The sequence below is a fragment of the Anabas testudineus genome, chromosome 17, assembly GCF_900324465.2.
Source record: "Anabas testudineus chromosome 17, fAnaTes1.2, whole genome shotgun sequence".
Classification (NCBI taxonomy): Eukaryota; Metazoa; Chordata; class Actinopteri; order Anabantiformes; family Anabantidae; genus Anabas; species Anabas testudineus.
The window spans coordinates 3,595,577-3,611,258 of record NC_046626.1 but is presented as its reverse complement, the minus strand read 5'-3'; the positions used below and the strand labels follow the sequence as shown (position 1 = coordinate 3,611,258).

Here is a 15,682-nt window from a genome sequence, read left to right as displayed (position 1 = left end):
CACTTAACTTTTGTCACATGTTAAGTTACAGCCTTAATCCAAACTTGTTTAAATTCACAATTTTTGTCTCAATACCACATTTTGTGTGTGTATATATATATATATATATATATATATATATTTTTTTTTTTTTTTTTTTTTTTTGCAATCATCATTTTTGCAGACATCTAGTGTTATAGTAAAAACAACAGAAGGAACAGTGGTAATTCATGTTGTAACTTAGAAGTAAAAGAAGTTTGCATGGATGTGTGGGTGACAAAACACTAACAAGAGACACTGACAATGGAGGTCAGGTACATAACATCACATGACATCGACCTGCTGAGCCTGCTGGCAGATGGAGGTTGACCTAGCACAGATGTATTGGGGCTGATAACAGCAGCCATAGAATGTGATGATAACATCCAAGTGAGTGGCTAATTTTAACTACTTGTACACTGGATAATGTAAGTGTTTGTACATCTATTACAAATGTTGTTGTTGTTTTTTACTTATCTTTCTATCTCATTTTCTTCACCTCATTTGTCTTTCTTTTTTGTTAAAACTAGCATCAGACTCATGCACACATTTCACTGACTTAAACCCAAAAGTCAAAATTGCTCCATCACTTTGCTGCAATCATGTTGAATCCCAGCAGTGTCGTTGTCAATTATACTATTGTACATAGTTTGCTGTCATAAGCCAATATCTGAAGAATGACAAATTTTTAAAAATAGCTGACTGAGACACTCAACTCACATACACTAGCCTCCTACAGTAAGTAGGCAGGTGATGTCTTGTACAGATTCAGGACACAGCGTGCAAATTTCACATTACCACACATTAAATTATTTTGTCTTTCCTTCCAGAACATGAACTGCAGACCTGGACGATCAGATGCTTGAAACTTACGCAGAAAAACTTGACTATGCTCCACTTAAAATCCCAATGAATCCTTCATAAATCGGTTATAATATGTAATTATATCGGCCAATACCTTAGCTTCTCTTCATGTTACAGCTCCCACTTGTCATAATGGGATCAGCGATTGAAGTCTCTTGCAGTGAGCTTCCTTTCAGGAGATGTATAATGACTGTGTGGGAGCAACTTGGATGGCTTTAAAAATCATGCACTGGCTGCCACCCTCTGGCCTGAGTGGAGGGTCTATTTCTATGGGCTTTCCAGGACTGGAAGGCGTTTTACTAAATGGGGAATAGATTTTGTGATTGGGGTCATGCAGTCATTCCACAGGAGTAAATCTGTCTTTGTTTATACTATTTGAGAGTAATAGAATTTAGCTGAGTGTTTGAGATGACAGTTTGATGAATGCTATGTGGCAACATAAAGGGACATATTCAGGTGCAATCAATTGCTTTTGGATATAGTAAGTAGGCATTTCATGTTTAGCAAGTAGTTTACATTGTCACAATACCACATTACATTGTCACAATACTTACATCTAGGAAAGCTGGTAATCAAAGTTAAAGTCTCCTTTTAGGTTGTGTTCTCAAGTTAATCGGTTACTCAAAATTTCCCTTAGGTTTGAGTGTGAATGTTTGCCTGTCTCTATATGTCAGCCCTGTGATAGAGTGGTTACCTGTCCAAGGTGTACCCTTCTTCTCACCTAATGACAGTTGGGATAAGTTCCAGCTCTTCTGCAACTCTTAAGAGGAAAGTGGAAAAGGAAAAAGAGGAAAAATGGTTAGAATAACAGATGGATGGCTTCCTCCGTAGAGTACATGGGGACATGCTCACAATAAATGTGTTGGATGAGAGAGTAAAGACAGTCGCAAGAAAATGTATGTGATCTTTTTGGAATTTCATAGTTTTCTGCATTAATTTGTTATGAAACACCTCAATCTGTGTCCAGATAGTAATTGGTCTGCACTTATATAGCGCTTTTCTACCTAGCTGGTACTCAAAGCGCTTTACACTGCGTCGCATTCACCCATTCACACACACAAGCACACACACATTCACACACTGATGGCAGATCTGCTATGCAGCTGACCTGACACACCGGGGTTAGTTATGTCATATTTTTTGGACGTCTCATGTGTGTCGCTCTCTTTAAGTGGTTCCCTATCATCTGTATTGGGTTGAAGTCTGGGCTCTCACTTGGACACTCCAAAAGGGGGATTTTGTTTTTCTGAAGCCATTCTGTTGTATGTCCTGTTGCATCACCCAACATCCACAGAGTTTCAGCTAATTTACCTACATTTTCAAATTATCCTGAAAAATTGTTTTAACGCCTTCAATCATGGCAAGGTGGGGAGGCACTGATGCATCAAATCAGATCAAATCATGATGTTTCCTCCACCATACTTTACGACTGGGATGATGTTTTCAGCTGTAGTACTGTAAGTACTACTTTCCAAATAGTTAAATATTGTTTCATCAGTCCACAAAACATTTTTTCCAATACTGCTGTAGAGTGTCAATGTGCTCTTTGGCAAACTTAAGGTGTGCAGCAATGTTCTTTTTAGTAAGCAGCGGCTGCCTTCGTGGTGTCCTGCCATAGACACCCCGCTTGTTCAGTGTTTTACCTACTGTAGACTCATGAACACAGATGTTAGCCAGCTCCAATGATGCCTTCAAATCTTAAGCTTTCACTCTGGGTTGCTTCTATACCTCTTTGCTGAGTGTTCCTTGTGCTCTTTGGGTCATTTTGAATGGTCGCCTACTTCTTGATAGAGTAGCCACAGTCCCACAGTGTCTCCATTTGTAGATTGTTTGCCTAACTGTAGACTGGTGAGTTTCTAAAGTCACTTTGTAACCCTTTCCAGCTTTATACAAATCAACAATTCTTGATGGTAGATCCTCTGAAAACTCCTTTTGGTGAGGCATGGCTCATATAAGCTTATTCTTCTTGTGCAGAACAAACTCAAAAAGTTGTGTTTTTTATCAGTTGAAGTAGCTCTAGTCTACACCTCCAAACTAATTTTCTTAACTTATGTTAACACCTGACTCCAATTATAAGGGTTGAAATACTTTTTCCATTCACATTTGGGAGGTTTTTATGGTTGTTCTTAGACATAGAAGATCGGAATATTTTTGTGTTATTATTTTAGGTACGTTCTATTTGTTAATACTCTTGACTTAGATGAAAGTCAATGTAGCTCTAGTCCACACCCTCAAAATAATTTTCTTAACTTATGCTAGCACCTGACTTAGCACCTAATTAGCTTTTTAGAGGTCATTATTCCAAGGTTTAACATAGTTTTTCCTTTAAAACTATGAGGTTTTTAAAGACATAAATAAAGACATATCAGATTCATTTATTTTGTGTTATTACATTATTACATTACAGGCATATTATATTTGTTAATACTTTTGACTTAGATAAAGATTAGATCACATTTTATTACAAATTCATGCAGAAAACCATGAAATTTTATAGGGGTTCACATACTTTACATACATCCACTGGTATATGGATGATAAAGTTGAAGGATTGTTTGCATAATTGGGCATCTAATTGCTGAATATGTGCCAAGCTGAATTCCTGATTCCTGTATGTCAGTTGCCAATACTGCTGTTTAAGAAGCTTGACGGGGGGGTACTTGTTGCTTTTTAAGATCACATATTAGCTCTCTGGGTGTTTCTTAAGCAGTTCCGAAATTGTTATAAATGTTTCATGTATTATTTTCACTACTTCATACTCTCCAGACAGGGTTTTAAAGTTCAAATATATACAGCAGCATGATTTGCATGTACATGTGATTTTTATAGTAAATGAGCCAATACACAAGATCAGGAATATGCTCTTTGAATCCAAGTATATTAAATGTAGCTCGAAGAAACTTATGTGAAGTGGGAGAAACCCACATGTAGCTGCAGTAAAATGAAGTTATTTTGTAGTTATACTATTGCAATCTCAAATCATTCATACTTAGTTGAGATTAACACTGTTTGAAAAGAGACAAATCTGGATGTATGGAAGGATCACATATTTTTCTGGATTAAAAGGTTAGGTTAAAAGCAAGAAATATACACTTTTGTAATAAATGGTCTATTTTTATACTACTTACATCTGTGTATTTAGCTATTATAGTACTTGCAATTACTTCATGTCATCTCCTACTCATTTTATTGTTCTTTCTTGTTCTACAATAAGGTCCAAGTTGCCTTTAATTCAGTAAAAAAAAAAGCCTGTGATTAAAGTGGTAAGAACATCTTCCCTCTTGCTCGTGGTTTAAGGCTTATTTCCATGGAAGATTGGTTTTGAGTAGTGGGGCAGAGTTTTCATGGACAAACTTGAAGGTTGTGCACTCCACCAACCAGACACTCCAGAAACAGACAGAAATAGTATGTGGGCCACTTCTTAATAGGTGAGAGTGAACCTGATTCAGGTGAAACAGCTCATTATAAAGTTTGAGCTCTGTTCACTTTCAGCACCACACATCTCTCATCATGACTCAAAGCTTAGAACAAGCAAACAAACTTGATGCAGAAGTGCATACAGTGAAGTGAACTTGCAGTTTTCTCTCTGTTTTGTCTTTTTTTCCCTCACCTACTCTCTCTCTCTGGTATAAAAAAGAGGCTGGATCAAACTGAGACTTCAACAAATACTATCATGGACTGAACATCTCTGTATAAGTGAACTTTGGACATATGTGTCAAAATACTGAGGTCTTCCATGTTCATTATTTGGTTTTGCATGTTACCCAAATGTACACAGAATAGCAAATGTGACCCAAATATCCCAAATCAAAATTGGTAAATATTCGGCACAGTCAGTGTGTTGGCTGTGGACTGGATCTGGGCCACAACAATTTCAATTATCTCGGTAGAATGTCAAACATTTGCTACTATAATTGGAAATGGGAATATCTTTCATTTTGGGGATTTTTGGTCATAGAGGAAGTATTGAACACATTGAAATAGTTTGTACTAGTGTGGGAACAAGAGTCACTTCAAGATTCAAATAATGTTACATAAAAACATACAATATCTAACACCTAACCAGTGCTCGTACATGTACAGTAAAACATTTTCATAGACTCTTCTGTGGTCAGAGAAAACCTCTTTTCACAGGATTCCCTCTCCCCACAGCTGCACTGATGTAAAGTGTTGTGTGCAAATAGATTCACCCAGAGAGTCGGCCGTTGGTCTCTCTCTATCCGACAGCTTATAACATCCAGGTGTTATTTTCCAACACTCTGCCAAAAAGAACATCCAAGGGAAATTTTTGCATATGCAGAGTTTTTTTTTTTTTTCTATTAAAATAATCCCTAGGCTTCAGCTAAACCAAGCGCTGGAGCTGCAGGTGCAATCAGCGCTGTGCTAAAACCTTTTAATTAACACCATCTATCATCATTAACCAAATAGTCAGCCAGCAGTCTCACCATTAACTCTTACAGAGCGAAGCAAGGAGAAAAGTAAATGATGCGCCGCTCTTCTTTGCTTTCCAGACTGTCGCCGTCAGCTCTGCTTCCCCGTGCTCAGTCACTGAAGAACGCTCAGAAAACACATCAGTCTAAATCAGCCCCAGTTAATCAGTGTGCAGCTACTGGCTGCTGTCGCTGGACTAAATACTAAGCTAAAACTAATGCCCGCTGATGCATGTGATAGCTGCAGACTAATTGTTGAGACTGACCTTTGTTTTAGGATATTTGTCATGTAACCGCTGCTGGAATTAGAACAGCTATATGTGTTCAAAGCATTGTGGTTGAAATAACCTTGGCTTTTTTTTTTTTTTTTTTTTTTTTTCATTTAAAATGTCATTAAACACATACAAGGCACACAGTGCTGGAACATCTACTGGAGTGCTTAGGCCCATTAACAGTGACAGTGAGACCAGTAGTAGAATTAAGGTACAACATCCTGCATCATGGTGTGACCAAGGAAATGATTGTAGATTTCCACAAAGCAAGAAGACAACCCAACCATTCACCAATCTTAATTGGTTATGAGATGATAGAGAATCACAAACTTTAAGTTCCTGGGTGTGACTATGATGGAGGACTTGTCCTGGTGTGTTAACACCTCCTCAGCTGTAGGAAAGGCCCAACGTGTTTTTCATCTCTGGAAATCCCGCAACTTATGGTGAACTTTAACCATACACACTAAGGCTAAACAGTAGGCACTCCAGCAGGAGCAAGATTATCAGGACAGGTCTTCAGGAGATAGGCACCATCCACTGCATTAGATAAGTGCACCTCATCCTACATGACACCACACTGCACATAACCTGTTCCATGTTGCTCAGGTAATAGGTACAGGTCCATACACGCCAGAACCACTGATAGGCGTCAGAAACCTGAAAGTTGCTCCAGCTTCTTATGTTTTTAGTCAGTTTATTTTTGTAGAGGTTTTGGTTCCAGCTCATCTCTGTAGGCTCAGATGCAATTTCCCTGAGTTGCCCCACTTTCATGAAAGAACAATGTGGCTGGAGTTAATGATAGCTTGTACAAATTGCACTGTGACTGTGGCCAGGCTACAGACATTAATTGGTGCATTATGTGAGAATGAACCTCCTAATGAAGCGCTGGTTTGACCATATGCTCCCAGGGCCATTTCTTCTGAGGGAGGCTTTGTCATGGTTTGTGCTAAATGGTTACAAATCTGAGCTCTCTTTTGAAGACTAATATGCAACACAGCAAATATAAACTAATTACTGCCCAGTGCTGTCTTTGCTGTGATATCATCTGAATGGCCCTCTGTATATTCACTGGAAATTGACTTGTTGTGTGGGTGCCAGTGTAGCCACAATGCTGTCAACAGCATAATTACAGTCTGGTTGTTGTTGGTAATAGTATACGATGGACCACAAAGAGACACTGTAAAAGCAGCCAGCGTGAAACTGAGACAATGATACAGTGCATGTAGCTCCCTCTGTGTATGTTCAACTGTGTGTGTGTGGATATGAGAGAGTCCTCTTGGGAAAGCAGTGTGTTACAGCCAGTATTTTGTTTGGAGTATTTTATATGTCACGTGCAAATATTTAACGCCTCTTGTTTTGTCAGCAAATGTATGTAGTAATTGTGGATCTGTACTTTTGTGCTGGTATTTGCATAATCTTTTAAACACATCGACGTTCCACTGTGGCATGAGAAAAGTGATAAAATGATTATCAGCCACTCAAAATGGGTGAATTTTCCAGTCTACTCTCTCTTTTCGTTGCGGTCTTTCAATGACCAGCTGAACAGAAATAAGGTCTTTGCTTCTGCCTGGCATTTATCCAGACTGGTAATGACCAGGTGGTGGTAGAAGTGAAGCAATTTGAATGTCACTCAGCTCCAAAACTCTCAGGTACAGGTGGAAAAGTCTGGTCACAGAGCTAGCTAAATAGTAGGACTGTTGGATTATACTGACTTGGTTTTAGCTAGGTGTATCTAATAAATTGAAAACAGTTTGTATACTTGAGACTTGTTTTTACTTCATCAGTGGGCTGAGTGCCGCTAAGAGTAAAAAGTCATAATGTACTGTATGAGAGGAACTGCTGCTGATGCTGGTTTTGTTTCTGTTTTATATTTGTTCACATGAGGACAATAAAAAATGTAAAGCTACATCACGCCCTGCATGTTGCATGGCGGGACGGGGTAGCCACCCTGTGTTACCTGCATGCTTAATGTTCTGTTTTGTAGTTCAAGTTTCATGGAGAAGGGAGGAGACAGAGATGGGTCAAGAGAAAGAAAAGGGACCTACCAGGAGAAATTAAATTACTGATCACAAACAGACAACTGAGACAGATCACCGTTCACACCTGTCGGTATATGTATATCTTCAAATCAGACAACTTGCAATCAGATTCTGTTACTGCTGATTTACTTCTGAATAAACAATTTGGCTGCTTATTGCTTCACTTTATCTGCTAATCTCTATATTTTTCTGCTATGTTGCCAGGTGGCACAGTAAAGTTTTGGTCTGTCAACCAAAACAATTAGCTGAAAATCACAAAAATTCTCTACCTAGTTAAATACTTTATAGTAATTATATGGCACAGCAATGGTTTGTCTATAAAAACAAATAGAAATTGTGCCATCAGCATTCAGGAGCAAACCAACAATAACGTAAGAGATTTCCAGAAGCTTGGACTACGCAGATCTAACACTAAGTGCATTTTTGAAGTATCATTTGGCATACATAGAAACAAACAAGATTATCAGCAAGAATACTGGGAACTTTGCTGTCCTCTATAAATGTGGGCTACCTGGTTGGATTTGGTGGGAGAACTGCTGGATTGATTTATGGCCCAAAATGTCTTCTGTACAAGCTGCACCTTTAACTTCCAGTTTTTATTGGCTTGCTGAAGCACTTTTTCAGCATCTCTTTGTGTAAGTCTGTGCACTTTGAACTGTGTGTGTATTCACCTTTAAATGTATTAATGATTTCAGGGAGTTCAGCCACTGGAAGGTGAACAGCCTGGCCACAGAGAAGAGGGATTTCCTCAAAGCTCCATTGCCCTTAGCACCAGAGTTCCTACGCAACCTACGGTTACTGGGGCGACGACCAACCCTGCAGCAAATCAACGAAAACCTCATCAAGAAGTACGGGACCCACTTCCTAGTTTCTGCTACCCTGGGAGGTAAGGAAGAACTGCAGGTGACTCGCCTTTATTCTCAGGTTAGGATGTGTCAGAGCACACCAAAAATAGAGGAGCTACTCACTTTGTGTCTCTGAGGAGTTAGGTGTTAGAATAGTGTTGCAGAAGTACAGAATATATGTTGCTGTTTTCATTTCAAGGAAATATGTCAAATGGAAAGCAACAATGCCATTGCATTACACTGCACCTGCAGCATTCACCCAAAATTGTTTTTCTCAGTAATTTCCCTCTGATGAACACCGTGCGCACCTGCAATAGTCTTACAAAGCAGAAGAGGGATTAAATTGACCCGTTTCGTAGCATACGTCGGTTGTATTGGATTTCTTTTATCCTTAGTCTCAGGGTAGAGAAGTAACTTACCAAACAGAATCGCCAGCAGTATTGATTGTATGGACCTCACAAAACAAGACAGAGACCTGCGTTCACAGTGATGATCACATGATACTGGCGCACTGCTGATCCTGGTCACCACAGACCAGCACTGATGTACTGTCTGAGCACATTTTTACAGCGCCTGTTTTTTTTTCTATGTAGAAAATTGATAGTAAGTACAACGTTCTCAAAGCATGCATTTCATAAGAGTCAGACACAGAGGGACAAATCAGTCAAACCCTATAATCTGAAGTGAATGTATAAAAAAATAGAGGATACTTACTGTAAGTGCTGTAATGGATATTAAATTATGACAAAACACTGTAATTTGACACTGAAATTACCCATAAATCTTCACCCAGCAGTGGTGTCACATACTAGTTACCATCTATTTGGATCCACACTGTTAACATAGAAGGCAAATTTAGGTGTCTTGTGACACCAACAGTCTCCTTCAATCTCTTTGACAATTCGTGTTAGGATTGCATCCACAGACGCCTAACAGGTACCACCTATCACTGGATGTATGCACTGGAGCATGAGCGTGGGAGACAGAGCAGAGCTGAATACAGATACAGACTGATAGTTAGACTATATGTAATTAACAGCCTCAACTAAATGGGCTGAGCCAGTCTGCATACAGATGAGACTGTGGCTATGTGAATATCCACATCCCAGATCTCCATTTTTTTCTCTTTTGTTCTATGGTTTTCATCCTTTTATTTTTATGGCTACACTGAGCTGGGGAGTACTGTGTATTTTGCACAAATCTTAGCAGAATTCAAAAGAGAAAAAAAGCTTAAAATATAGTATAGTATAGTATAGTATAGTATAGTATAGTATAAATTTATCTACAGAATATGTTACAATTAAAACACAACGCAACAGCGCAGAGATATTTACTTCAAAAATGTTTGAGTGAGGCTCACCCTTCTGACCAATCTGAGAATTTCAATTATTTCAGTTTTATTAGTAAATTTTGGAATAGTCATATTTATAACCATGGAGCAGAAGGCCTTTGAGGTGTGGCAGAAAAATAGTACAACAAATAAAATGATACGACCGGCATAAACACAGGTGTTTCTAAATATATAGGGGTTTTCAATCAAAATGAAGTGGCGAAGCAGTTTTGAAGGCTTCATTGCCTCATTAGAGAGCTGGTTGCTGCATATTATGCAGAGCGGGCTTGGTGCGTGGGAACAACCTGTCGCAATCTGTCGTAGGCTTTTCTTCTGTCTCCTCACTGGCTCTTTTACCCTGCGCAAAGAAACTTTTCAAAGATGTTTGTTTGTTGTTCATAACCCCAGGGTTGGAGACCACTGGTCTAAAGTATGTTAAGAAGGTAAAAACCCTTGTCGAGGGTTATGTTGTGCCAGCAAATTGAAAACAATTTCATCTGATAAGACAAAGCTAAATGCAGGTACTTTGGACAATATATAATATAAATAAGATTCTGGATTGTGTAATATTTTTTTTGTTTCCTACATAATTCCATATGTGAACTATCATAGTTTTGTTGACTTCACTTTTAAAATACATATAATGAAAACTAAGAAAAAACACTGAAGCTGTCCAAAACTTAAACTGAAAAAATAAAAAACACACAATTCAGGCTCTTGACATAGCCAGTGCAATATAGCCTATTTTCTTTTGTGTGGCTTTAGTGTTAATGGTTCTATAATTTTCTATAATTTACTTCTCAGCAGGACAACCACAATGAGATTGAAGAGCCAAAGAAACATTAGATGGTTCAGATCTTTATGGATATTATCAGCTTGTTGTTCTGGCATGATGAAATGTTACTACATTACAATGGAAGTGACCCCTCAGTAATCTTCCTTTTGTAACCACAGAGACACAATTCAATACTCAAACAGTCAGAAAGAACTTAGTAGTTATGGTTCATTACAGTAAAATAATCAAGTAGATAGAGATTCAGCGACTGAAGATTGACTAGATATATTGATTCATTATTGATCCACAGGCGAGGAGTCTTTGACCATTTTCCTGGACAAGCAGAAGCTGAGTAAGAAGTCGGAGGGCAACAGCAACAGCTCAGTGGTGTCTCTGGAGTTGCTCCACCAGCTGGCGGCCTCCTACTTCACTGATCGAGAGAGCACCCTAAGGCGACTGCACCACCTCCAGATTGCCACCTCTGCTATCAAGGTACTGTACACATGCACCCGGCGAGTGACTCAGAATACTCGCAGTTATCCAGATAGTAGTTCCTTGCTTTCAGGCAGCCCTGGAAAATGTATGCACAGTTTATTTGCTATGTGTAGACTTGCAGTTCTTCAAGTCTACACGGCATCAAGACAGACACGCAAACATTACTCTGTGGTGCACCCATAACAAATTGTCCTGTTTGTTCTCAACATACACTGACAAACAATCTTTTTTTAAAGATTATTTTCAAGGTGCATCATTGCTTAAAAACTGGCAGAGAGATTAACAGAGAGTGCGCGAGGACATGACATATTTAAAAAATGGCAGGCTGGATTAAAAGCAGAGTGTGTGCTCTGTAGCCCACAGATGCATTAAACTATGGCGAATGTCAAGATTTTTAAAGTCCCAGAGGGAGAAGTATGTTATGCATACTGTAGTCGTGTGGATTGGGTTTCAGTGTGTCTTCTCCTGTTGGTGTGTGTAGTTAAAAACACCTGGAAATGATGGCTGTTTTGTAAAAAGCTCTTTAATTCTAGTGCAAAGTGATTCGGGCTGTAGAAGTTTAAGTGCTCTGACACCTTTTTAGAGCACATCAATCAATTCTATACCTACACACTTCAATACTTGACCTGGACATGTTGAACCATCATTTCCCCAAAATCTGCCACCAGCTTTATTGAAATTCACTCAAAGGGCTGACACAAATAAATCCTTCTATCTCTTCAGCCTGATTTTACCTTGTTTTTCCTCCTCCAATGATGACTGGAAGAAAAGCATTACCAAGGTCTGTTGACTTTAATGTGATGACAGCAGGTGTGTGGGTGGGCGGACCATGCTTTAATGCTTCAACTTCTAACTGAAATGACTAATTGTAGACTTTGTATGCACCTTGAATAAGGTGGCTCAATTTTCTTTTTTTAATGTCTGTGTCTTCTCTGAAAAAGCATTTGCCCACAAAACCTTGAATGGCCTGTATGCAAGAAACAGAGAACACAAAGACCTTCTGGACTCATCACAAATAGCTTTTACCTAAAAAGAAAAGTTTGATTATTATGAGAACACAAAATTGAATTTTATTAAGTGTAAAAAAGTTTGTTGTTGGGTACAAGCTATCTAAACAGCATCTACATTTCTACATTGCTGCAATTGAAAACCACCACTTTAGTAAATAAAGTCCTGCTTGCTGAGTAAGGTAAAAGTATGAAAGCTGCATCTCAGTAACAACACACACGTGGTCAGCCTGAATTCATAGTTTGAGTGTGTCTCACACTAAAATAATCTTTTGCAAATAAGTCAACAGTAGCATATTGCAGTCATTAAGAGTTTTTTTTTCCCACATCAGTCAGTCTGGGTTCAATTTATCCTGTTCTATTCCGTCAAATGCTCTTTATACTAATTCAGCTGCTCGCTGCTTCTCAGGCCTATTAAGCAGCATGGCTTCAGTCAAAATATTGACATTTCTGACAGTTTGGTTTATTCTGTGGTTTGAGTGGAGCCGTGTTTGCCGAAGTAAGGCGAGATGTGTGTGATGTTTAAGGAATTCATGTAGAATTCAAAAGTAGCCAATTCTTTGATACAATAAGTCATATTCAAAGATGTGGAAAACATAGATATCCACAAAGTACTTTTTTACTTAGTAACAGCAAGAACTGATGCAGCGTGCAAGTTGATCTTTTTAATTTGCTTCCTATGGTTGTAGTTTTGGGGAGTACACTGCCCAGAGCATTCCACTGGATATTTACTGCAGTGATCAATATGTTTCAGCTGACTACCAGAATGTATCGTATAACCAGGTTTTTCTTCTATCAATGGATATTTCTCTGATGTACCAGACATATTCCAAGACAACAATACCAGGATTCATCAGTCTCAAATTGTAAAAAGGGGTTCAGCAAGCATAACACATTATTTTTCCACGTAGATTAGCCACCACAGAGTCTAGAGCTAAAACCATTACAGAAGCTTTAGGATTTGTTGTAGAAGACTATGCAGCTGTCCAACCTCATCAATACAAGATCTTGGTGAGAAATGAATGTAACAGAAATAAATGTGGTGATGTAATCTTAACAAAACAATGTTATCACAGCTAAAGACAGTCCACGAAATATGTGTGTGACTGTTATGTGATTGGTTTTAAACTTTCCTTTATCTTCCCTTATTAAAATCTGTACCTCTCTGCTTATAGCCAAAGAACTCATATGATGTCACTTGAAGGAGTTCTGGAGGAGCAGTTTAACAAGATCAACAAAGACTACAACTTTGATAGTATGAGCAACAAGATGACATAATCTGAGCTGAAAACCTCCTCCATATGATGTCTTCTCGGAGAGTGTAAGATAGAACTCTACAAGCCGTTAAAATTACTAGTAGTGGCGTACTGCAGTTTTGCTACATAAAGTGTAATGTAGTAAGTTTCCTTGTTTATCCTCCACTGATCTGTTGATCTCCAAAGGTTCATGCAATACAAATTGATTTTGTTTAGGAGCCGTCTTCGCTGCCTAATACCTATATAAATCTATTCTTTCGACCCATCTATCCACCTTTTTTCTGCTGCCTGTGTGGGTGAAAATCACACCACCAACAGGCCAAGTGGGCAGGTCACAACCTCCAGCCTCTCACACAGCATTTCCAAGCCACATGAAATACACAGTATAGTATAGTATACATCTAGGAAAGGGGTGCAACACCAGCAAGACTTCGGACAAATTCTGCCTTTACATTTATCATGAATCTAGACGAATTAATAAAATGCTTTACCACCTGTCATTTATCATCATAACTTTATAAATGATATTCTTTCCTCAAGCATTTACAAAATTATCTACTATAACTGGAATGTCAAATACCTACTATAGCTACTATAGATGCATATTTGTGCAAATTAAAAAAATAACTCCACTATTCAACTGATTCATGCTTTATGATGAGCTCATACAAACCATTAATGTGCATATATATTCAAAACACTGCATTCATTTGTTTTATTCATTCTCATCAGGATTAATTATTTACTATAATGTTTAACAAAAAAATTCAAACAGTAAAAATGCATTTGTGCCCATGATGATAAGAATAGAGCAGCTTTTCTCCTTGAAGACTGAAAAGCAGATAAAGAGCCTGATTCTTTAGCAGCTGCAAGCTCCTAGAGATTTTGCACACCTGCCTACACAAACAAGCACACACACGTGCAGGCACGACAAACGCACACCTTGAAGATGAGCATCATTGACATGTTTCTTCTAAATGAGGATCTCCTGTATGCAAACCACCTGCCATGCTGTGTTTCGCCAGATCAACTCATCAGCCAAGAGGAAGCGACACTGAGTGGGATGTACTTGACCTGTGTCCATGTACGCCTCTGGGCTCTGTGTCGCTGCAGCACCGAGTAGGAGGTGGAAGTGAAATACATTATCTCCTTTATGTCCAGCAATAAAGTGGCCAAATCTCAATCACACATCCAGATTAGACAAAAAAAGAAAGAAAAAAGATGTTCTGTAACATCTGTGTAAAATCCGCTGTCTCTGCTGCTTTATTTATTTATTTGTTGCCATGTGAATATAAAATATATAACTCAAGATGCACAAATTGAAACTGTTAACCTACAAGTTGGAGGGAAAAAAAAACATTTTTTGTTTTATTACCATCTAACACTGATTCTCACTACTGTGGCACTTCGTAAACCAGGCTCACTGGCTCTAAGCTGTCTAAAATATTTAAATTCTGATCTGTCATGTCTTTATTGAGAACAACCATAAAAACGTCAGAGTGATAGAGATGCTTTGGAGCTAACGAAGGGGGGTCACCCATTAATTAATTCCACTATCATTATGGGTTGAGGTCTGGGCTCTGACTTGGCCACTCCAAAAGGCGGATTTTGTTTTTCTGAAGCCATTTTGTTTTAGACTTTGGGTCATGCTACAGGACAATGGCCCAAACCCCAACTTCTAAAGAGTTTCAGCTGATGTACAGACATTCTGACATTATGTTGAAGAATTTTTTGATACACAAATTATCTTTTCCCAAATCACTGCAAACTGCCCAAACCCTGTTGCAGCAAAGCAGGCCCAAAGCAGGCCCAAATCATGATGTTTCCTCCACCATACTTTAGGATGATGTTTTCATGATGATATGCAGTGACATTTTTATACCAGATGCAGTGCTGTGTGTCTTTCCAAATAGTTCAATGTTGTTTCATCAGTCCACAAAGCATGTTACCAGTACTGCTATGGAGTGTCAATGTTTTCTTTGTCAAACTTCAGGCACCATGCTTGTTCAATGTTTTACCTACTGTTGACTTATGAACACAGATGTTAGCCAGTTCCAATGATACCTTCAAACCTTTGGCTGTCTCTCTGGGTTGCTTCTTTACCTCATTAATGCTCATTTACCTCATTTGCTCTTTGGGTCATTTTTACTGGACATGCACTTCTTGGTAGAGTAACTACAGTCCAAATGTTGCCATTTGTAGATTGTTTGCCTAACTGTAGACTGGTGAATTTCTAAAGTATTTTACAAAAAGCTGGAAAGATTACAAAGTGATTTCAATCAACAATTCTTGATTGTAGATCCTCTGAAAGCTTCTTTTGGCTAGACATGACTCACATAAGCGTATTCTTC

General features: G+C 38.5%; 1 protein-coding gene across 1 annotated transcript in view; it reads left to right on the top strand.

Annotated features, from left to right (window-relative positions):
* The window catches only part of brinp2 (bone morphogenetic protein/retinoic acid inducible neural-specific 2), a 180,458-nt gene that overhangs the window by 96,613 nt on the left and 68,163 nt on the right, over positions 1-15,682 (top strand). Inside the window, exons 3-4 of the mRNA XM_026373779.1 lie at positions 8,319-8,509; positions 10,884-11,065. Coding sequence (XP_026229564.1) covers positions 8,319-8,509; positions 10,884-11,065 — 373 coding nt within the window. The remainder of the gene's footprint in view (positions 1-8,318; positions 8,510-10,883; positions 11,066-15,682) is intronic.